The sequence below is a fragment of the Melospiza melodia genome, chromosome 25 (genome assembly GCF_035770615.1).
Source record: "Melospiza melodia melodia isolate bMelMel2 chromosome 25, bMelMel2.pri, whole genome shotgun sequence".
In the NCBI taxonomy this organism is placed as follows: domain Eukaryota; kingdom Metazoa; phylum Chordata; class Aves; order Passeriformes; family Passerellidae; genus Melospiza; species Melospiza melodia.
The window spans coordinates 9,318,948-9,343,106 of record NC_086218.1 but is presented as its reverse complement, the minus strand read 5'-3'; the positions used below and the strand labels follow the sequence as shown (position 1 = coordinate 9,343,106).

The following is a 24,159-nucleotide window of genomic DNA, read 5'->3' as shown; positions in this document are numbered from 1 at the left end:
CAGGGGATGCTCAAGGTGGGGTCTCTGCTGCACTGGATGATGGAGGTGGAGCACCTGCTGCTCTTGGAAAAGGTCCATTTTGAGTTAATAGCCTTGAACATTTCGGTCTCTGTGACGGTGTCCACAGGGTTCTTAGATAAAAGGCAAAGATCTGACTCTATGTTTCAGAAGGCTTGATTTATTATTTTATGATACATATTACATTAAAACTATACTAAAAGAACAGAAGAAAAAGTTTCATGAGAAGGCTAGCTAAGAATAGCAAAAGAAAGAATGATAACAAAGGCTCGTGTCTTGGACTCTCTGTCTGAGCCAGCTGGCTGTGATTGGCCATTAATTAAAAACAACCACATGAGACCAATCACAGACCCACCTGTTGCATTCCACAGCAGCAGATAATCAGTGTTTACATTTTGTTCCTTTTTCACCTCAGCTTCTCAAGAGGAAAAATCCTAAAGAAAGGATTTTTCATAAAAGATGTCTGTGACAGGTCTTTCACATCTGATCCCCACTCTGCTCCTGGGCACGGGGACAGGCACCCACAGGGTGCCCAGGCACACACCTAGTAGAGGATGCTGGCCCAGATCCTGCCCAGGGGTGCCCTGTGGGGCTGGCACTGAGGCTGGGGCAGCCCCCTGCCATGTGCTGTGACCCCACCACTCCCATCCAGGGAAAAGGGAGGAGGTTGTTTTCCATCTCTGTGCAGTAATGAGAGGGATAATAATGGTTATCCTGAGGTCTTTGCAAACGGAGCAGTAGTAATTGGCAACAAGTGAAGTGACTTGGGTTTGGCACTGAGTGACACTTGGAAACAACAAAAGGGAAGGAGAAAGGAAAGGAAAAAGGGAAGGAAAAAGGGAAGGAAAAAGGGAAGGAAAAAGGGAAGGGAAGGGAAGGAAAAAGGAAAGGGAAAGAAAAAGGGAAGGAAGTTTTGGGAAGGGAAGTTTGGGAAGTTTTGGGAAGGGAAGTTTTGGGAAGGAAAGGAAAGGAAAGGAAAGGAAAGGAAAGGAAAGGAAAGGAAAGGAAAGGAAAGGAAAGGAAAGGAAAGGAAAGGAAAGGAAAGGAAAGGAAAGGAAAGGAAAGGAAAGGAAAGGAGAAAAGGGAGGAGAGAGGGAGGGAGAGAGGGAGGGAGGGAGGGAGGGAGAGAAAAAGAAGAAAGAGTGGAAAGAGAGAGAGAGAAAGGGAGAAAGAAAAGAGAGGGAGAAAGGAAGGAAGAAAGGAGGAAGGAAAAAGAAAAAAGAAAAGAAAAGAAAAGAAAAGAAAAGAAAAGAAAAGAAAAGAAAAGAAAAGAAAAGAAAAGAAAAGAAAGCTTTGCCCACCCTTGACCCCGTGATGTCCTCGCTCCCTCCTGGCTGTGCCGCGCCGCTGGGATCACCCTTTCCCCTGACCTGACTCTTTTCAAAGTCCTGAGCTGTGGCCGGGCAGATCTGAGCTTTCACCGCCACACCCACGGGCTCTCCCTTTCCTCGGGCAGAGCCGCAGCCCCGGCCCCAGCGCATCCCCTCCTGCCCTTCCCAGTGCCGAACGTTTCCCAGTCCCATTTCATCTGCCAGCCCCTCTCTGCCGTCCCCAGCCAGGCTGCCCAGCCCTGCTCTGTGCACAGGGCAGTAAATAAATCAAATACCTCGCCCTGAGTGTGAATGAACCTGTTCTGGGACAACACCACCCCCCCGTGGCTCCCAGCCTCTCAGTCTCCTTCCCGGGAATTCTTCCAGCTCGGTGATTGCTGAGTCCTGAACAGAAGGAAGGAATGAGATAAAAGACAGCAAATGAGGAGTTCTGCAATGAATAACACCAACGCTAATCCTTACGGATATAAATCCCACTGACAACATCACTCCTGTTTGCATCAGCCATTTCCCACCCTGGAGCCCCAGAGGCCACAACACAGGACAATCCTTTCCTTTCCTTTCCTTTCCTTTCCTTTCCTTTCCTTTCCTTTCCTTTCCTTTCCTTTCCTTTCCTTTCCTTTCCTTTCCTTTCCTTTCCTTTCCTTTCCTTTCCTTTCCTTTCCTTTCCTTTCCTTTCCTTTCCTTTCCTTTTCCTTTCCTTTCCTTTCCTTTCCTTTCCTTCCTTTCCTTCCTTCCCTTCCCTTCCCTTCCCTTCCCTTCCCTTCCCTTCCCTTCCCTTCCCTTCCCTTCCTTCCCTTCCCTTCCCTTCCCTTCCCTTCCCTTCCCTTCCCTTCCCTTCCCTTCCCTTCCTTCCCTTCCCTTCCCTTCCCTTCCCTTCCCTTCCCTTCCCTTCCCTTCCCTTCCCTTTCCCCCTTTCCTTTTGTTTTTGCAAGTTTCACCCATGTTTAGGACTCCATCCATTACCAGAACAACCCCAAGGTTTTCTCAGCATTTTGTTCACCTTGGCTTGGGCTCCTTCCACGGAAGCAGCAGCGTTGTGGACACAGCATTCCCCACTGGTGAATTTAATATTCCACATGTCCCTTGTTGCTTTAATCAGTGTTTCTGACTCTGATGCATTCTGCAGTGTCATCTTCACAGCCTGCTGAGCCACGGCTTTCATTCTCCAGGAGAACATCGAGTCCTGCTGCTCACAGCTTGTACTTGCCAAGCTGAATTTCCCCGAGCCTTTGGTGTCTCATTATTGCACTTCTGGCAGAGAAACCTGCTTCAAACCCCAGGGCCAAGTCATTCCCAAGGCAGAGTCACAGAATCATGGAATCATGGGGTGGTTTGGGCTGGAAGGGCCCTTAAAGCTCATCTCATTCCTTCTCCTGCCATGGCAGGGACATCATTTGCTATCTCAGGTTGCTCCAAGCCCTGTCCAACCTGGTCTTGGGCACTTCCAGGGATTCAGGGCAGCCACAGCTTCTCTGGGCAGCCTGTGGCAACCTTCACCACCCTCTCAGGGAAGGATTTCTAACCTAACCCTGCTCTCTTTTAGCCTGAAGCCTTTCCTCCTTGTCTGTCACTCCAGTTCCCGATGAACCCTGTTGGTGTGGGACACTGCAGGTCCCTGCTCCCACTGCTGCTCCATGGCAGGCCCAGCTGGGCTGTGCGTTGTTCTCCTTCCCAGGGTGTGGACAGGCTTTGCTGAGCTTTCTGGGACCTCTGCTCCCTCCCAAGGTGCCCAGAACTTTCCATGGCATCACGCAGGCTCCTGCTCCTTCCCAGTGACCACACTGGGATCTGATGGAGTTTCCACAGGGCAGTGTGGACCCTGCTCCCTCCCAGGAGCACTGTGGCTTCTGCTGGGCTTTCCCCATGTCCACACAAGCCCCTGCTCCATTCTGAGTCAGCTGCAGATGTGCCCACACTCTGTCCATCCCACAGGAGCTCCTGCTCCCCCAGAATGCTCAGTGGGCTCCATCAGCAGAGCTCTGGGGGCTCTGCCAGCCTTTCTGCAGGTCAGATGGCTCTTTCTTCCTCCTAGGGCACTTCAGGGCTTCTCCTCTGCCACAGGTGAGCCCACTCTGACTCCTGGCACACCGTGGGCTCCATCAGCCTTTCCCTGTTCCATGGGCACTGCCATACTTTGAGTAGGACCCAAAATCTTTTGTGTTCCCACCTCCTGCACACTCTGGAGGGAGCTGGGGGGAACCCAGAGCAAGCCTGGGGACGCCACCAGTCTCCCCCTTCCTCCCAGCACAGTGAAACACCAAACACCAAATCCACACCAAACTTCCTTTATTCAGCACCCACTGGGAAGCAAGCACCACCCTCTGGGGCTCTGCCAGCCTTTCTGCAGGCCAGATGGCTCCTTATGGATCCTTCTGCCTCCTGGGCCACTTCAGGGCTTCTCCCTTGCATGGGAGTTGAGCAGGCCCACAGGTGAGCCCACCCTGACTCCTGGCACTGCCATACTTTGAGTAGGACCCAAAAGCTTTTGTGTTCCCACCCTGGAGGGAGCTGGGGGGAACCCAGAGCAAGCCTGGGGACGCCACCAGTCTCCCCCTTCCTCCCAGCACGGTGCCAGAGCCATACGGTGCCCACCACGCTGAACATCAAACACCAAACACCAAATCCACACCAAACACCCTTTATTCACCACCTGCTGGGAAGCAGCAACAGTCCCAGGGAACTGCAGTCCCCACAGGGACCCTGTCCCCTCGTGGCTGGTCCCTCTGTGTCCCTCAGCGGTCCTTCCTGCGCAGCGGTGGGGACGGGGGGTAGTGGCGGACGGGGGCACGTCATAGTGGCTGGGGATGTGGCTGTTCTTGGGGGAGTCGTAGTGGCTGGGGGGGTCTCTGCTGGGGGGGCCCTCAGGCACTTCAGGACAGCTCTCTGTGGGGACAGGAGAAGGGTGAAAAGGGGACATGTTCCCCCCAGGTCACTGATGGGGACATGAGCAGTGCTCGTCCTGTGTGTGGGGACCAAGAGTTCACACACTGGACCCTTGCTCGGGGCTGGGGAAAGCATTCATGTGTCTGGGGGGAACCTGGTGCTGTAGGGGAAGAGGACAACCCCCAAACTCCCATTCTCCCACAGGAACCTCAAACTCTCGCAGGGTTGCCCACATCCCCAGGTTGCCCCCCACTTAAAGATGCCCTCAAAGGATGCCCAGACCCTGAAACTGCCCTCAGAGATAACCAGACCCCCCAACCCATCCCTGAGAATGCCCAGACTCACCTTTTTCCCACAGGGTGCCCAGATCCCCAAATTGCCCCCCAAAGATGCCCCCAAAGGATGCCCAGACCCTGAAACTGCCCTCAGAGATAATCAGACCCCCAACCCATCCCTGAGCTGCTGCACCAGGGTCATGTCCCCCCAGGGCTGTCACCAAGACTGTTCCTTTCCTGGGGCTCTCTACTCCCCATCACTGGGATTGTGACCCCACTGACCACCAGGGCCACCAGGGCCACCAGGGTGAGGGCATGCCCAGCCATACCCTGCTGTGGTGGCTCCTCAAGGAGCCCGATCTCGGCGTAGGACATCTCCCTCTGCACAGGGGATTTCATCTCCATGTAGCTGGCCTCGTGGGCCCTTGGCAGTGGCAGGGGCAGCTCCTTGATGGTGGCGTAGGGGTTCTCACTGGCCAGGAGCTGGCGCTGGCCCTCAGCCCCTCCCAGGGGTGCTCTGGGGAACAAGGAGTTGGGGGTCTCCCCCATGGCAGGGAGCACAGGGGAGAAGGAGCAGATGTGTCTCAGGAAAGTCCCAGTCCCATCCCTGTCCCTTCCGCATCCCCACCCTAGTCCAGTCCTGTTCCAGCCCATCCCCAAACCATCCCTGACTCTTCACCATCCAGCCCATCCCTGTCCCTTCCACAACGCGCAAATTCTGTCACTTCCCCCTCCCATCCCATTGATCCCATCCCATCCCATCCCATCCCATCCCATCCCATCCCATCCCATCCCATCCATGCCATCCCATCGATCCCATCCATCCATTGATCCCATCCCATCCCATTGATCCCACTGATCCCATCCCATCCCATCCCATTGATCCCATCCCATCCCATCCCATCCCATCCATCCCATCCCATCCCATCCCATTGATCCCACTGATCCCATCCCATCCCATCCCATTGATCCCATCCCATCCCATCCCATCCCATCCCATCCCATCCATCCCATCCCATCCATCCCATCCCATCCCAATCCCATCCATCCCATCCCATCCCATCCCATTGATCCCACTGATCCCATCCCATCCCATCCCACTGATCCCATCCCATCCCATCCCACTGATCCCATTCCATCCCATCCCACTGATCCCATCCCATCCCATCCATCCCATCCCATCCCATCCCATCCCATCCCATCCCATCCCATCCCATCCCATCCCATCCCATCCCATCCCATCCCATCCCATCCATCCCATCCCATCCCATCCCATCGATCCCATCCCACTGATTCCACTCCATCTCATCCCACCCCATTGATTCCATTCCATTCCATTCCATTCCATTCCATTCCATTCCATTCCATTCCATTCCATTCCATTCCATTCCATCCCATCCAACTCCATCCCATCCCATCCCACTCCATCCCAATCCCAATCCCAACCCCAACCCCATCCCATCCCCAACCCTTTTCCCACCCCTGCCCCAGGCCCAGTTTATCCCATCCCCACCCCATCCCTGTTCCATCCCTTTCTCCATCCCACTCCCACCTTTGCTGTCCCCCTTCCTCAGGCCGTGGCTGTAGTGTAGCTCCTGTCCAGCTGCCTCCCTGTTTAGGGGGCACATTTGGGGTCCTCTCTGCCTCATCTTCCCCCCAGCATGAAGGTGACCCCATCCCAGCCCCTTCCCAGGGGACTCAGGTGCCCACCCCACTGTGGATCTGCCCCTCCACCCCCTCCTTACCCCTGGTGCCCATGGCTGATGCCCCGAGGTGTTTCCAGTCAGGAGGCAGCGTGGCATTGCCCTCGGGGCTGTAGGTCTCTCCATGCCAGGGAACAGCTGGGTGCCAGGCACCTGGAGCCCAAAAAGGGGACGGCTTGGCCTCAAAGGAGGTGGCAGTGGTGCCCCACATTGTGCTGTGCTGTGCCACAGCCTGGCATACCTTGAGGGAGCTGCTGGCTCTGTCCTGGGCACTGGGGGCTGGCAGCGGGCACTGGGACAGCGTGTGGTAGCTGGGGTTGGAGTAGTAGTGGGCATGGTGGCTGGGGGGCACATCTGGAGGGACACGAGCGGTGCCTGAGGTGACAGCCTGCCGCCAGAGAGCCACCAGGGCTGGGGCCAAACCCCACCACGCCATGCTGACCTGGCACCATGTAGTCAGAGGTGTCCGTCTGTCCTGCTCGGTAAGCCACGGCCAGGTGCCGCCGCTCCTTGTCCTTGTGCCAGTGGTGGTAGCACAGGGCTGTGACCACCACGGCCACCAGCAGCACCACCAGGGCCACCAGGCTCAGCACCATGCCCAGGGGGCTGGAGGCTGCAGGGGGGGCTGGCTCCATGGTGTAGGGCACGTCAGGATGCCCTGGAGGGGACAAGTGTCAGTCCTGGGTGTGGGGCAGGGATAAAACTGGGCAGGGATGGGAAAAGGGTTGGGGTTGGGTTGGGGATGGGATTAGGATGGATGGGATCAATGGGATGGGATGGGATGGGATGGGATGGGATGGGATGGGATGGGATGGGATGGGATGGGATGGGATGGGATGGGATGGGATGGGATGGGATGGGATGGGATGGGATGGGATGAGATCAATGGGATGGGATGGGATCAATGGGATGGGATGGGATCAATGGGATGGGATCAATGGGATGGGATCAATGGATTGGGTGGGGTTGGGTTGGGTTGGTTGGGTTGGGGATGGGATTGGGATGGGATGGGATCAATGGCATGGGATGGGATCAATGGGATGGGATTAATGGGTTGGGTTGGGGATGGAATTGGGATTGGGATTGGGATTGGGATTGGGATGGGATGAGATGGGATGGGATTGGGATGGGATTGGGATGGGATGAGATGGATTGGGATGGGATTGGGATTGGGATGGGATGGGATTGGGATGGGATTGGGATGGGATCAATGGCATGGGATCGATGGGATGGGATCAACGGGATGGGATCAATGGGATGGGATGGGATGGGATGGGATGGGATGGGATGGGATGGGATGGGATGGGATGGGATGGGATGGGATGGATGGGATGGGATCAATGGCATGGGATGGGATCAATGGGATGGATCAATGGGTTGGGTTGGGTTGGGTTGGGTGGGTGGGTTGGGTTGGGGATGGGATTGGTATTGGGATGGGACTGGGATAGGATCAATGGCATGGGATTGATGGGATGGGATGGGATGGGATGGGATGGGATGGGATGGGATGGGATGGGATGGGATGGGATGGGATGGGATGGGATGGGATAAATGGGATCAATGGCATGAGATGGGATGGGATCAATGGGATAAATGGGATGGGATTGGATTGCCCCAACAGCCTCATACTCGGACCACAAGGTGGTCCAACAGCCCCATACTGGGACCAGTCAGCCACAGGGTGGTCCAATAACCCCTGGGGACCCCCGCCCTACTCCCACTTACCAGCCTCACAGTGGGGCCCGGTCGTGCCTGGGGCGCAGGGACACGTCCCGTTGGTGGGGTCACAGGTGGCGTTGTGGGACAGTGGCAGAGCTGCTCACACTGGAGCCCAAAGGTGCCAGGGGGACAGGCTGGGGACACAGCGGAACCATACAGCTCATACTGGGACCACAGGGTGGAACAACAGCCCCATACTGGGAGCACTGGGTGGAACAATGCCCTATACTGGGACCAGTCAGCTCCCAGGTGGAACAATACCCCAAACTGGACCACAGGGTGATCCAATACCCCATACTTGGACCAATGAGCCACAAGGTGGTCCAATAACTCCATACTGGGACCAGTCAGCCACAGGGTGACCCAATAGCTCCATAGTGGGACCAGACAGCCCCAAGGTGGTCCAATAACCCCATACTGGGATCACGAGGTGGAACAATAGCCTCATACTGGAGGGATCCAACAGCCCCATACTGGGACCACAAGGTGGAACAATAGCCCCATACTGGGGCCAGTCAGCCCCAAGGTGGTCCAATAGCCCCATACTGGGACCACAATGTGGTTCAACAGCCCCATACTGGGACCAGTCAGCCCCAAGGTGGCCAGGACCATGGAGGTCCACGGGGCCTGTATGGCTCCATACTGCCCAGACCAGAACTGCCCAGGCCATAACCACCCGGGTGACCACGGGCAGTTCTCTCTTGCTCCCCCGACCCAAACCAAGGGCACCTTGCTTCCCCCTGACCCCCCACTCACGCTGGGCACAGCGGGGCCCCCGCCAGCCCGGGCTGCAGAGGCAGGAGCCGTTGGTGGGGTGGCACCAGGAGCCGTTGGCGCAGGAGCAGCTCAGCGAGCAGCGCTTGCCGTAGCGGCCGGCGGGACAGGCTGGGGACAGAGGAACGAGCTTGGCCTGGATCCCGAAGGATCAGGAGCAACAAGGTGGAGTTTGTGGGGTGCTGACTCACGGCGCTGGCAGCTGGGCCCGCGGAACCCCGGGGTGCAGGTGCAGGGACCGTCCTGGGGCGAGCAGGAGGCTCCGTTGCGGCACGAACAGGACATGAGGCAGCCCCGGCCCCAGGAGCCCTGGGGACAGCCCTGCTTGCACTGCTGCCCTGCAGGGAGGGGAGAGAGGGGAAATCAGGGCTGAGGGCATCCTGGGCTCCTCCTGAGGAGGGGGGTGGTACAATAACCCTGTACGGGGACCACAGGGTGGTCCAACAGCACCATACTGGGACCAGTCACCCATAAGGTGGTCCAAAAATTCATACTGGGACCAGCCAGCCACAGGGTGGTCCAATAATCCCATAATGGGACCACCAGCCACAGGATGGTCCAGTAATCCCATAATGGGACCAGCCAGCCACAAGGTGGTCCAATAATCCCATAATTGGACCACCAGCCACAGGGTGGTCCAGTAATTCCATACTGGGACCAGTCACCCATAAGGTGGTCCAAAAATTCATACTGGGACCAGTCAGCCACAAGGTGGTTCAACAGCCCCATTCTGGGACCACAAGGTGGTTCAATAGCTCCATACTGGGTCCAGGCAGCCATAAGGTGATCCAGTAACCCCATATTGGTACCAGCCAGCCATAAAGTGGTTCAATAATCCCATACTGGGACCAGTCAGCCCCAAAGTGGTCCAATAATCCTATAATGGGACCACCAGCCACAGGGTGGTCCAGTAATCCCATAATGGGACCATCAGCCACAAGGTGGTCCAATAATCCCATAATGGGACCACCAGCCACAGGGTGGTCCAGTAATCCCATAATGGGACCATCAGCCACAAGGTGGTCCAATAATCCCATAATGGGACCAGCCAGCCACAAGGTGGTCCAGTAATTCCATAATGGGACCAGTCAGTCACAAGGTGGTCCAAAAATTCATACTGGGACTGGTCAGCCACAAGGTGGTCCAACAGCCCGATACTGGGACCATTCAGCCACAGGGTGGTCCAACACCCCATACTGGAACCACAAGGTGGTCCAATAGTCCCATACTGGGACCAGCCAGCCCCAAGGTGGTCCAAAAATTCATACTGGGACCAGCCAGCCCCACGGTGGTCCATGGTCCAATAATCCCATAATGGGACCACCAGCCACAGGATGGTCCAGTAATCCCATAATGGGACCAGCCAGCCACAAGGTGGTCCAATAATCCCATAATTGGACCACCAGCCACAGGGTGGTCCAGTAATTCCATACTGGGACCAGTCACCCATAAGGTGGTCCAAAATTCATACTGGGACCAGTCAGCCACAAGGTGGTTCAACAGCCCCATACTGGGACCACAAGGTGGTTCAATAGCTCCATACTGGGTCCAGGCAGCCATAACGTGATCCAGTAACCCCATATTGGTACCAGCCAGCCATAAAGTGGTCCAATAATCCCATACTGGGACCAGTCAGCCCCAAAGTGGTCCAATAATCCCATAATGGGACCACCAGCCACAGGGTGGTCCAGTAATCCCATAATGGGACCATCAGCCACAAGGTGGTCCAATAATCCCATAATGGGACCACCAGCCACAGGGTGGTCCAGTAATCCCATAATGGGACCAGCCAGCCACAAGGTGGTCCAGTAATTCCATAATGGGACCAGTCAGTCACAAGGTGGTCCAAAAATTCATACTGGGACTGGTCAGCCACAAGGTGGTCCAACAGCCCGACACTGGGACCATTCAGCCACAGGGTGGTCCAACACCCCATACTGGAACCACAAGGTGGTCCAATAGTCCCATACTGGGACCAGCCAGCCCCAAGGTGGTCCAAAAATTCATACTGGGACCAGCCAGCCCCACGGTGGTCCAATAATCCCATAATGGGACCACCAGCCACAGGGTGGTCCAGTAATCCCATAATGGGACCAGTCAGCCACAAGGTGGTCCAATAATCCCATAATGGGACCACCAGCCACAGGGTGGTCCAGTAATCCCATAATGGGACCAGTCAGCCACAAGGTGGTCCAAAAATTCATACTGGGACTGGTCAGCCACAAGGTGGCCCAACAGCCCCATACTGGGACCATTCAGCCACAGGGTGGTCCAATACCCCATACTGGAACCACAAGGTGGTCCAATAGTCCCATACTGGGACCAGCCAGCCCCAAGGTCATCCAACAGCCCCAAGGTCATCCAATAATCCACACCACAAGGTGGTCCAATACTCCATACTGGGATCACAAGGTGGTCCAACAGCCCCATACTGGGACCATAAGGTGGTCCAATAGTCCCATACTGGTACCAGCCAACCCCAAGGTGGTCCAACAGCCCTGGTGTCCCCTTTACCTGTCCAGCCAGGCTGGCAGTGGCACTCTCCTGTCTCGGGGTCACATCCGTCAGCGTGGGCACAGACGCAGCGCTGCCCACAGCCCGCGCCAAACGTCCCGTTCTGCAGCACAGGGACAGGCTGGCACTCAGCACGGGCTGGTGGCACCAACCCCGGTGCCAGCAGCACCAGCAGAGCCAGCAGCACTCACCGGGCACGGCTGCAGGCACTGAGGGCCCTGCCAGCCCGGGGGGCAGTGGCAGGTCCCGCTCTGGGGGTCGCAGGGTGCCCCATGGGCACAGTCACAGCTCCGGTTGCAGCCGGGACCCCAAGTGCCAGCTGGGCAGGGCAGGGAGCAGTCAGGTCCGTGCCAGCCTGTGGGGTGGGATGAAGGGACACTGGGGTGGGTGTGGGGATGAGGACAGGGACACCTCAATGCCAGCACCCAGCACGTCCCTCTGGCTGTCCTGGGTGGCTGCAACCCCTGCCAGGGGGCTCAGGGACCCTGGCACAGAGCCCAAAATGGGTTTGATTATGACCTATGGAGAAAATGACCAACCTTAGATGAAGATCTGCAAGCCATGACAAATTAAGTACAATAATAGTGAAGTTATCATGGGGTGAAAAAGCAGATTTTGGGGTTTTTTGCATGGGGGTTCAGGGGGCAGGATGGAGGGAACTGGGTGTGTCCAGCCTTTCTCCTTCTTCTTCTTGGCCTCCATCTTCTGCTGTGATGGTGCCACTTTTGGATTGGTTTAGAGTAGAAGCTCACTGTCTAACATAGGTGATAGGTATTGGGAAGTTATTGTAAATATTGTACACATTGGTTTTAGTATTAAAAATTAACACCACCCCAAGGGCTGGAAACAATTACCAGCTTTGTGTGAGGAGTTACAAGCCACAAGAGTTTGAGTAGAATGATAGTGAATTTATCACAGGGTGAAAAATAGATTTTTTGGGGTTTTTAGAATGGGGGTTCAGGGGGCAAGATGGAGGAATCTGGGTGTGTCCAGCCTTTCTCCTTCTTTTTCTTGGCCTCCATCTTCTGCTGTGATGGTGGCACTTTTGGATTGGTTTAGAGTAGAAGCTCACTGTCTAACACAGGTGATAGGTATTGGAAAATAATTGTAAATATTGTACAGGTAGTTTTTAGTATAAAGACATAACACTGCCCAGGGGCAGGCAGAGTGCCTGGACTGTCTTGCTGAGCTGACCTTGGCAGGGCAGGAGAAAATTTTTTCTAGATAAGATAAAATAAACAACCTTGAGACCGAGAAATGAAGAGCCCTGACTCCTTCTTCAAGCGCTGGGCTGAGAAAAGAAACTTTGGACCTTTTCTCGGGGTCACCCTGAGCAGCTAAAGACCCCGACACGCCAGGATCTGGTGAGCACCAGGACGCAGGTGCTGCTGCTGGAGGGTGGCAGATGTCCCCGTTCTGGCAGGGACAGGGGGTGGCACAGGGCATCCCCTCAGGGCAGGGGGCGAGCAGGGCCCTGGCAGAGGAGGGGAGGGCACAGAGGGAGGGGTTCTCACCTTCCTTGCAGAAGCAGGAGCCGTCGAGAGGGGAGCAGGCCAGGCTGTGCTGGCAGGAGCAGAGCCCCGAGCAGTTCACCCCAAAGGTGTTGGGGGGACACAGGGAGGAGCAGTGCTCGTCCTGGGTGTGGGGAGCGAGAGTTCAGGACGCACCAGAGCCCTGGCCAGGGCTGGGAAAGCACCCACGTGTCTGGGGGCAAGCTGGTGCTGTAGGGAAAGTGGGCAACCCCCAAACCCCCATTCTCCCGTGGGAACACCAAGCTTTCCCCAGGGTCACCCAGATGCCCAAATTGCCCTCCGAAGGATGCCCAGACCCTGAAACTGCCCTCAGAGATAACCAGACCCCCAGCCCATCCCTGAGGATGCCCAGACCCCATATTTTCCCCAGGGATGCCCAGAGTTCCATATTTCCTCCAGAGATGCCCAGACTCCCCTTTCCCCCCACAGGATTGCCCAGACCCCAAATTTCTCCCAGGAATGCCCAGACCCCCATGCTTGCCCACCCTCCAAACCACCCAGACCCCTCCATTGCCCTCAGAACTCTCCAGAGCCCAGGTGACCCCTCCAGCAGCAGCCAGACCCACCTCTCCCCCACCCTCCAAACTCCCCCATTGCCCCCAGAACTCTCCAGCACCACCCAGACCCCTCCTCCAAACCATCCAGACCCCCCCCCCCCATTGCCCAGAGACCCCTCCATTGCCCCCAGCCCCCTCCAGCAGCCCCCAGCCCCTCACCGTGTAGCCGGGGGGGCAGTGGCAGTGCCCGGTGGTCCCGTCGCAGACCCCCCCGTGCAGGCAGAGGCAGCTGTGCAGGCAGCCAGCCCCGAAGGAGCCCGGGGGGCAGCTCTCGTTGCAGTAGAGCCCAGCCCAGCCCGGCAGGCAGAGGCACTCCCCGAGCATCGGGTGGCAGCTGGGGGGGCACGCTCAGAACACCAGTGCTCCCAGTATGGCACGCTGGGACACGCTCAGCACACCAGTGCTCCCAGTACAGGGCACACTGGGGCACGCTCAGAACACCAGTGCTCCCAGTATGGTGCACGCTCAGAACCCCAGTGCTCCCAGTATGGTGCACGCTCAGAACACCAGTGCTCCCAGTATGGTGCACGCTCAGTACCCCAGTGCTCCCAGTATGGCACACTGGTGCACGCTCAGAACACCAGTGCTCCCAGTACAGGGCACACTGGTGCATGCTCAGGACACCAGTGCTTCCAGTACGGTGCACACTCAGAACCCCAGTGCTCCCAGTATGGTGCATGTTCAGAACCCCAGTGCTCCCAGTATGGAGCACGCTCAGAACCCCAGTGCTCCCAGTATAGTGCACACTCAGAACCCCAGTGCTCCCAGTATGGTGCATGCTCAGAATCCCAGTGCTCCCAGTTTGGCGCACACTCAGAACCCCAGTGCTCCCAGTACAGGGCACACTCAGAACCCCAGTGCTCCCAGTATGGTGCATGCTCAGAACCCCAGTGCTCCCAGTACGGAGCACGCTCAGAACCCCAGTGCTCCCAGCATGGCACACTCAAAACCCCAGTGCTCCCAGTACAGGGCACGCTCAGAGCACCAGTGCTCCCAGTATGGAGCACGCTCAGACCACCAGTGCTCCCAGTACGGAGCACGCTCAGAACCCCAGTGCTCCCAGCATGGCACACTCAAAACCCCAGTGCTCCCAGTACAGGGCACGCTCAGAGCACCAGTGCTCCCAGTATGGAGCACGCTCAGACCACCAGTGCTCCCAGTATGGATCATGCTCAGAACCCCAGTGCTCCCAGTACGGTGCACGCTCAGAACCCCAGTGCTCCCAGTACGGAGCACACTCAGAATCCCAGTGCTCCCAGTTTGGAGCACACTCAGAACCCCAGTGCTCCCAGTACAGGGCACGCTCAGAACACCAGTGCTCCCAGTATGGCGCACACTCAGAACCCCAGTGCTCCCAGTATGGCGCACACTCAGAACCCCAGTGCTCCCAGTATGGAGCATGCTCAGAACCCCAGTGCTCCCAGTATGGTGCATGTTCAGAACCCCAGTGCTCCCAGTATGGAGCACGCTCAGAACCCCAGTGCTCCCAGTACAGGGCACGCTCAGAATCCCAGTGCTCCCAGTACGGTGCACGCTCAGAACCCCAGTGCTCCCAGTATGGTGCACACTCAGAACCCCAGTGCTCTCAGTACAGGGCACACTCAGAATCCCAGTGCTCCCAGTACAGGGCACGCTCAGAACACCAGTGCTCCCAGTATGGCGCACACTCAGAACACCAGTGCTCCCAGTATGGAGCACACTCAGAACCCCAGTGCTCCCAGTACGGTGCACGCTCAGAACCCCAGTGCTCCCAGTATGGAGCACGCTCAGAACCCCAGTGCTCCCAGTACGGTGCACGCTCAGAACCCCAGTGCTCCCAGTACAGGGCACACTCAGAACCCCAGTGCTCCCAGTATGGTGCATGCTCAGAACCCCAGTGCTCCCAGTATAGTGCACACTCAGAACCCCAGTGCTCCCAGTTTGGAGCACACTCAGAACCCCAGTGCTCCCAGTACGGTGCACGCTCAGAATCCCAGTGCTCCCAGTACAGGGCACGCTCAGAACCCCAGTGCTCCCAGTACGGTGCACGCTCAGAACCCCAGTGCTCCCAGTACGGTGCACAATCAGAACCCCAGTGCTCCCAGTACGGTGCACACTCAGAACCCCAGTGCTCCCAGTATGGAACACGCTCAGAACCCCAGTGCTCCCAGTACGGAGCACACTCAGAACCCCAGGGCTCCCAGTTTGGAGCACACTCAGAACCCCAGTGCTCCCAGTACGGTGCACACTCAGAACCCCAGTGCTCCCAGTATGGATTCAGGTGCCAGGATGGGACTGATGTGTTGGGGTGCCAGGGTGGGATTGGGATGCTGGGGTGGGGTTGGGGTGCCAGGGTGGGATGGGGATGCCAGGGTGGAATGAGGCTTTTGGGGTGGCATTAGGGTGTTGGGGCGGGATTCAGGTGCCAGGATGGGATGGGGGTGTTTGGATGGGGTAGGATTGGGGTTTTGGGGTGGGATTGGGGTGCCAGGATGGGATGGGGCTGTTGGGGTGGGGTAGGATTGGGGGTTTCGGGTAGGATTGGGGTGCCAGGATGGGATGGGGGTGTTGGGGTGGGGTAGGATTGGGGTTTTGGGGTAGGATTGGGGTGCCAGGATGGGATGGGGCTGTTGGGGTGGGGTAGGATTGGGGTTTTGGGGTGGGATTGGGGTGCCAGGATGGGATGGGGGTGTTGGGGTGGGGTAGGATTGGGGTTTTGGGGTAGGATTGGGGTGCCAGGATGGGATGGGGGTGTTTGGATGGGGTAGGATTGGGGTTTTGGGGTGGGATTGGGGTGCCAGGATGGGATGGGGCTGTTGGGGTGGGTTGGAATGACAGCGTGGGATGGGGATGCCAGGATGGCACGAGGGTGTTGGAGTGGGATTGGAGTGCCAGGATGGGATGGGATTGGGATGCTGGGGTGGGATGGGGATGTTGAGGTGGAATCGGGGTGCCAGGACAGGATGGGGATGCTGGGGTGGCATTGGGGTGCCAGGGTGGGATGGGATGGGGATGCCGGGATGGCATGAGGGTGTTGGGGTGGGTCTGGCATGCCAGGATGGAATTGGGGGTGTTTGGGTGGGTTGGAATGACAGGATCAGATGGGGGTTTTGGGGTGGCATTGGGGTGTTGGGGTGGGATGGGGATGTTCAAGTGGGATTGGGGTGCCAGGATCAGATGGGGGTTTTGGGGTGGGATTGGGGTGTTGGGGTAGGGATGTTGGGGTGGGATGGGGGTGTTGGGGTGGGATGGGAATGTTCATGTGGGATTGGAGTGCCAGGATGGGATTGGGATTGGGATGCTGGGGTGGGATGGGGACGTTGGGGTAGGAAGGGGGTGTTGGGATGGGATTGGGATATTGGGCTGGGCTGGAGATGCTGGGGTGGGATTGGGGTGCCAGGATGGGATGGGGGAGCTGGGCTGGGTGTCTTGGGGTGGGCTGGGGATGCCAGGGTGGGATGTGGGTGCCAGGGTGTGATAGGAACGCCAAGGTGGGATGGAGAGACCGGGATGGGCTGGGGATGCCGGGGTGGGCTGGGGATGTTGGGGTGCGATTGGGATGTTGGGATGGGATGGAGAGACCGGGTTGGGATGGGAACAGCGGCATGGACTGGAAATGCCAGGCCGGGCTCCCTGCAGTACCTGAGGCTGTGCTGCGGGTGGCAGAGGCAGCGGCTCTCGCAGTGCAGCCCGTAGAGGCCGGGCTGGCAGTGCCGCTCCTCGCAGCGGCTGCCCTGGAACCCGGCCTCGCACAGGCAGCCCCCGTCCACGTGGAAGCACTGCCCACCGTTGGCACAGTCACAGCTCTCCCGGCAGTCCTGCCCATACCGCCCCGCCGGGCACCTCTCCTGGCACCTGCGGGGGGGGGCACAGGTGGTGTGCCAAGAGCTGGGGTACCCCCAGCGCTGAGCTGAGGGCATCCAGATCGCTGCCTGCCACACTGGGGGTGCCTGGCATGCATGCAGGGGGTTGTGGTGGCCCTGTCCCCATGTGCCACATGCCCACCACCCATGTGCCCTGTCCTTTGATGCCCCTCCCCGTGCACCTCCATCTCCACCTGCTCCCAGACCACGGCCCCCCACCCCAAAAACACCCTGTCCCCAAATGTCCCCTCCCCCTGCCCCCATCCCTTCGGCCTTCCAAGCCCCTGTACCCCCAATCCCCCAGCCCCTCATTCCCCTCCCCACCCCAAAATGTACCCCCAGTGCCCGCACAATCCAGGGGCCCCTCCATCCCCCATCCCCTCAGACCCCCAGCCCCATTTTCCCCATTTTTCCCCATTTCCCCCCATTTTCCCCATTTTTCCCCATTTTCCCCCATTTCCCCATTTTTCCACATTTCCCCCCATTTTTCCCCATTTCTCCCCATTTTCTCCCCATTTTTGCCCATTTTCCCCCATTTCCCCCCCATTTTCCCCCATTTCCCCCCATTTTCCCCGCATTTTTCCCCATTTTTCCCCATTTTTTCCCCAATTTCCCCCCATTTCCCCACTTTTCCCCCATTTTCCCCCATTTCCCCATTTTTCCCCATTTTTCCCCATTTTCCCCAATTTTCCCCATTTTTTCCCAATTCTCCCCCATTTTCCCCCCATTTTTCCCCAATTTTCCCCATTTTTTCCCCATTCTCCTCCATTCTCCCCCCATTTTCCCCCATTTTCCCCCATTTCCCCCCCATTTTTCCCCATTCTCCCCCATTTTCCCCCCATTTTTCCCCAATTTTCCCCATTTTTTCCCCATTCTCCCCCATTTTCCCCCCATTTTCCCCATTTTTTCCCCATTCTCCCGCATTTTTCCCCCATTTTCCCCCATTTTACCCCCATTTTTCCCCACTTTCACCCCATTTTCCCCCTGCTCACTGCTCTCCGGTGTAGCCAGGGCTGCACTGGCACTGCCCCCCGAGGGGGTCACAGTGCCCCCCATTGTGGCACCCACACCGGCCCTGGCAGCCGGGCCCAAATCGCCCGGGTGGGCACGGCACGGAGCAGATCTCCCCCTGCGAAAGAGCACCGGGGTCAGCGGGGGAAACTGAGGCAGGGAGCGCGTTCAGAGCGGGGGCACAGCCCACCTACCATCCATCCGTGGGGGCAGACGCAGGTGCTGCTGCTGGAGGGGTGGCAGATGCCCCCGTTCTGGCACGGACAGGAGGTGGCACAGGACATGCCCTCAGGGCAGGGCACCTCGCAGCTGTGGGGGTTCAGGGGTGAGCAGGGCCCCGCCTGGGGCTGGCAGGGGAGGGGAGGGCACAGAGGGAGGGTCCCAACTCACAGGGGGCCGCTGAGCCCTGGGGGACAGAGGCAGGCGCCGGTGGAGGCGTTGCAGGGAGCCTGGTGGTGGCAGGGGCAGGACAGCTGGCAGCTCTGCCCGTAGGTGCCAGGTGGGCACGGCTGGCTGCACAGGGGGCCGGTGAAGCCGGGGGGACAGGAGCAGAGCCCGGTCAGGGGGTCACAAGGGGCTCCGTGGTGGCAGGGGCAGCGCCGTGCACAGTCGGGCCCCCAGGAATGCTCATCGCACTCTGCACGGGGGAGAGCGGGGGTTCTTCCCGTTCCATCCTGTCCCATTCCATCTTGTCCCATCCCATCCCATTCCATCCCATCTCCATCTCATCCCATCCCATCCCATCCCATCCCATCCCATCCCATCCTCCATGCCCATCCCATCCCATCCCATCCCATCCCATCCCATCCCATCCCATCCCATCCCATCCCATGCCATCCCATGGGTCCCATCCCATCCCATCGATCCCATCCATTCCATCCCATCCCATCGATCCCATGTCATTGCCAACCCTCCATGCCATGCCATGCCATCCTCCCCACCCCATCCTCATTCTATGTCCATTCCCATCATGTCCCTTTCCTATCTTCATCCACATTCCAATCCCATCCTCATCCCATCTCTACTCCTACCCCATTCCCATCCATCCCTACCCCATTCCCATCCTCTTCCTCCCCATCCAAATCTCCATTCCCATCCCAACCCATCCCAGTCTCCATCCCCATCTCAACCCATCCCATCCTGTTCTCCATCCCCATCCCAGCCCATCCCGTTCTCCATCCCCATTCCTCCCCATCCCAAATTCCATCCCCATCCCATCCCATCAATCCCATCCCATCCCACCCCATCCCATCCCATCCATCCCATCCCATCCCATCCCACCCCATCCCATCCCATCCATCCCATCCCATCACATCCATCCCATCCCATCCATCCCATCCCATCACATCCATCCCATCCCATCCCATCCCATCCCATCCCATCCCATCCCATCCCATCCCATCCCATCCCATCCCATCCCATCCCATCCCATCCTCCATGCCCATCCCATTCTCTTCTCACCCAACACCATTCCCAGCCCACCCCATCTCCATCCCATTCCCATTCCCATTCCATGCACTCCTCACCCCCATCCCATCCCCATTAACCCTTTGGGTGCCCCACCATGGCTGCCCAGCCCTACAGAGGAGCCCAGTGCCCCATCTGCACCCCCCAGCTGAGAGTGCCCACCCCAGCTGTGCCCACCCACCCCAGCCGTGCCCACTCACTCCCCCAAGCTGTGCCCAACCACCCCAGCTGTGCCCACCAACTCCAATTGTGCCCACCCCTGCTGTGCCCACCCAACTGTGCCCCCCAGCTGTGCCACCCCAGCAGCGCCCACCCAGCCGTGCCCTCACCGCTGGAGCAGCTGGGCCCGCGCCAGCCCGGCTCGCACTGGCACAGCTCGGGAGCCACGCAGCGCCCGTGGACGCACTCCTGGCTGCAGTGAGCTGGGGGGACACGGCACGGAGCGTCCCCAGGGAGCTCTGGGGACACCCCGCAGCGGGGACACCGCCCCAGGGCCCGCCCGAGCCCCGGCCCCACTCACGGACACACGAGTCGCGGCTCTCGTAGTAGCCCTGGCAGCAGTGGTAGCGCCGCCGGTAGTCGGTGCGCACGGCCAGGCGGTACTCGGTGCGGTACAGCACCCTGTGCCACCAGGGGACACCGTGAGAGGGCTGTCCTGTGCGCCAGGGACCGGGGACAGCCTGAGCTGGGACAGCCCCCCAGTGTCCCTGTGCCCCTGGCCTTGGGGACAGCCTGAGCTGGGACAGCCCCCGGTGTCCCTGTGGCCCTGCCCTTGGGGACAGCCTGAGCGGGGACAGCCCCCAGCGTCCCTGTGCCCCTGCCCTTGGGGACAGACTGAGCTGGGACAGCCCCCGGTGTCCCTGTGCCCCTGCCCTTGGGGACAGACTGAGCTGGGACAGCCCCCAGTGTCCCTGTGCCCCTGGCCTTGGGGACAGCCTGAGCTGGGACAGCCCCCAGCGTCCCTGTGCCCCTGCCCTTGGGGACAGACTGAGCTGGGACAGCCCCCAGTGTCCCTGTGCCCCTGGCCTTGGGGACAGCCCTGATACCAGGGACAGGGGACAGCCTGAGCTGGGACAGTTCTCCCAGTGTCCCTGTGCCCCTGCCCTTGGGGACAGCCTGAGCTGGGACAGCCCCCAGCGTCCCTGTGCCCCTGGCCTTGGGGACAGCCTGAGCTGGGACAGCCCCCAGCGTCCCTGTGCCCCTGCCCTTGGGGACAGCCCTGATACCAGGGACTGGGGACAGCCTGAGCTGGGACAGCCCCCAGTGTCCCTGTGCCCCTGCCCTTGGGGACAGACTGAGCTGGGACAGCCCCCCCGGTGTCCCTGTGCCCCTGCCCTTGGGGACAGCCCTGATACCAGGGACTGGGGACAGCCTGAGCTGGGACAGCCTCCCAGTGTCCCTGTGCCCCTGGCCTTGGGGACAGATTGAGCTGGGACAGCCCCCAGTGTCCCTGTGCCCCTGGCCTTAGGGACAGACTGAGCTGGGACAGCCTCCCAGTGTCCCTGTGCCCCTGGCCTTGGGGACAGACTGAACTGGGACAGCCCCCTGGCCTTGGGGACAGCCCTGATACCAGGGACTGGGGACAGACTGAGCTGGGACAGCCCCCAGTGTCCCTGTGCCCCTGGCCTTGGGGACAGACTGAGCTGGGACAGCCCCCAGTGTCCCTGTGCCCCTGGCCTTGGGGACAGCCTGAGCTGGGACAGCCCCCTGCCCTAGGGGACAGCCTGCACTGGGAGAGCCCCTCTGGTCCCCTCCTGTCGCCCTGGTCTTGGGGACAGTCCCCCATCCAGGGCTTGGGGACACCCTGCACTGGGACAGCCCTCTCAGACTCCCTGCCTTTGGGGACAGCCTGCACTGGAACAGCCCCCTGGCCTTGGGGACAGCCCCCCACCCAAGGCTTGGGGACAGCCTGCCCTCCCAGACCCCCCGTCACCCTACCCTTGGGGACACCCCACACTGGGACAGCCCCCCCAGTCCCTCTCCAGTCCTCCCAGGGCTTTGGGGACATCTGTGTTGGGATAACCCCCCTTCAGCTCCTGTGGCCCCTTGGCACTGCCCTTCCCCAGCCCCCAGCCTTGGGGACAGACCCTCTGCAGCCCCTCCGTGAGCTTGGGGACACCGACATTGGGACAGCGCCTTGAGATTGGGGCAACCCCACTCCAGCCCCTTCCCCAGCCCCACTCCAGCCCCCTCACTGTCCTTGGGGACACCCGGGGGTGGGACAGCCCTTCCACGACCCTGGGGACACCCTGAGCTGGGACATTCTCCCTCCAGCCCCTCATGACCCTGGGGACACCCAGGGGTGGCGCTGCTCCTCCACAAGCCTGGGGACACCCTGCAGTGGGACATTCTCCCCTCCAGCCCCTCATAGCCTTGGGGACACCCTGCAGAGGGACAATGCCCCTGTCCCCACGACCCTGGGGACACCCTGCACTGGGACAGTCCCCCTCCAGCCTCATTGTCCTTGTCCCCTCCAGCCCCCCACGGCCCGGGGACACCCTGCGGTCCCCGAGGGGCTCTGGGGGTGCTCCCACCTTTGCTGCGGGCAGGGCAGGGGGAGCCCCAGCCCGCCGGGGCAGGGCTGGCTGGAGGGCACCACATGCGGTTTGGTGTAGGATTCCTTCACCGGCGCCGTGAAGCTGCGGGTGGGGGGAAATTCGGGGTGACTGCAGGCTCTGGCAGACCCCAGGGCTGTCGCTGTCCCCCTCCCCTGTCCCCTCACTCCTACCTCTCCCAGTAGCTGCACACATTGGGGTCTCCGGGCCGGAGCGCAGCCAGGAGCGCGGCGTGCAGCGCCAGCACCGCGGCCCGCAGCGGCATCCTGCACGGAGAGAGCGGCTGCACCCCGAGCCTCCGCACATTCCCGCTCCCCACCCACCGCCCCCGGGCCCAGCCCCACGTCCGAGCTCCCTGCAGGGCTGGCTTTGCATTCCTCCAGCCCAAAAACCAGCCCAAAAAAACAGCCCCGCTGCTCCCCCGGCGCTGCTCTGCGCCAAAGGGAAACTGAGGCACGGCCGCTCAGCAGCCTGGGTGGCCCCTCCAGCCTCATCCCAGCATCCTGAGACACCTCGGGGCACATCTGGAGCATCACCCCGACCTGTGCCGGGCACCCCATGCTAGGGGGGGCATGCCCGGGGTGCCAGGGTGGGGCCGGGCACGGCGCCTCCAGCCCTGGCACGGCCCCGCATGGCCCCACTTCAACTCGCTCTGTGTTTATTCCCAGCTGACTTTCCTGGATCCAGCAGCTTCTTGCTCAACCCACGGAGGGTCTGGCTCTGCCGGGGCGGCTCTGGGAGCGTTTCCAGCCCGGGGCCGGGCTGGGAGGGCCGGCGACCCCCGAGGCCGCCGTGCCGGGTGTGATGTTTACCGGGATCAGCGTTTCGGGGCAGCGCTGCCGTGTGCCAAGGAGGAAACAGAGGTTTCCTGGTCAGCACAGCTGGATTTACCGGGGCTTCCTTGCTGTTCCAGCCATAGGATACCCCAAAGGTGCTCGCTGGGTTCGTCCTTCCCCCCCTCAGCAGAGCCCGCGCTGCGTTTTGGGGCCGGAGCATCCGGTTTGGGGTGGGAAAAGTGTCAGTGGGAAATTTTCCCCCCATTTCCCTTCAGCTGCCGGCAGGGAGGGATTCATTGCTCATCCGCTGCCAGAATTGCCTCCCATGGACCCTGACAAGGGGGAAGAGCCACGGGAACCCCGAGTTTATTCCCAGCCTCATCCTCAGGGGAACCCCGAGTTCACCCCCATCCTCATCCTTGGGGGAACCCCGAGTTCATCCCCGAGCTCATCCTCAGGGGAACCCCGAGTTCATCCCCAGCCTCATCCTCAGGGGAACCCCGAGTTCACCCCCAGCCTGATCCTCAGGGGAACCCCGAGTTCATCCCCAGCTTCATCCTCAGGGGAACCCCCAGTTCGTCCCCAGGGGAACCCCGAGTTTATCCCCGTCCTCATCCTCGGAGGAACCCCGAGTTCACCCCCATCATCATCCTTGGGGGAGCCCCGAGTTCATGTCCAGCCTCATCCTCAGGGGAACCCCGAGTTCATCCTCAGGAGAACCCCGAGCTCATCCCCATCCTCATCCTCAGGGGAACCCCGAGCTCATCCTCAAGGGAACCCCGAGTTCGCCCCCATCCTCATCCTCGGGGGAACCCCGAGTTCATCCCCAGGGGAACCCCGAGTTCACCCCCAGCCTGATCCTCAGGGGAACCCCGAGTTCATCCTCAGGGGAACCCCGAGTTCACCCCCATCTTCATCCTTGGGGAACCCCGAGTTCATCCCCATCCTCATCCTCAGGGGAACCCCGAGTTCACCCCCAGCCTCACCCCCCTCTTCCAGCAACACGGGGGTCCCACATTGCTGGGAGAAACAGGAACCACGGGGAGATGCTGGCAGGACAAGCAAGGAGTCCCCAAACGGGGCCGGCGCCTCCCATCTGCTCCTCTCCGAGGGGAAAGAGCCCCCCCAAAACGCCAGAAAGCACCCCCAGACCCAGCACTCCCTCCCCACTGTGTCCCAAGAGCCCCCTGAGTGGGATG

General features: G+C 59.7%; 1 protein-coding gene across 1 annotated transcript; it reads right to left on the bottom strand.

The window, feature by feature from the left end:
• Window positions 1-3,974: 3,974 nt before the first annotated feature.
• Window positions 3,975-22,449, bottom strand: PEAR1 (platelet endothelial aggregation receptor 1). Its single transcript, XM_063176203.1, is given in 26 exon segments — window positions 3,975-4,131; window positions 4,134-4,235; window positions 4,840-4,992; window positions 4,995-5,027; window positions 6,063-6,098; window positions 6,101-6,121; window positions 6,256-6,330; window positions 6,333-6,366; window positions 6,455-6,567; window positions 6,656-6,871; window positions 7,939-8,016; window positions 8,019-8,066; window positions 8,689-8,817; window positions 8,898-9,044; window positions 11,221-11,323; window positions 11,412-11,575; window positions 12,735-12,855; window positions 13,469-13,643; window positions 16,931-17,143; window positions 18,144-18,280; window positions 18,357-18,471; window positions 18,553-18,799; window positions 19,959-20,051; window positions 20,150-20,250; window positions 22,164-22,268; window positions 22,358-22,449. Coding segments are annotated over 26 exon segments (2,898 nt in total). The 3' UTR covers window positions 3,975-4,084.
• Between the last annotated feature and the right edge of the window lie 1,710 nt (window positions 22,450-24,159).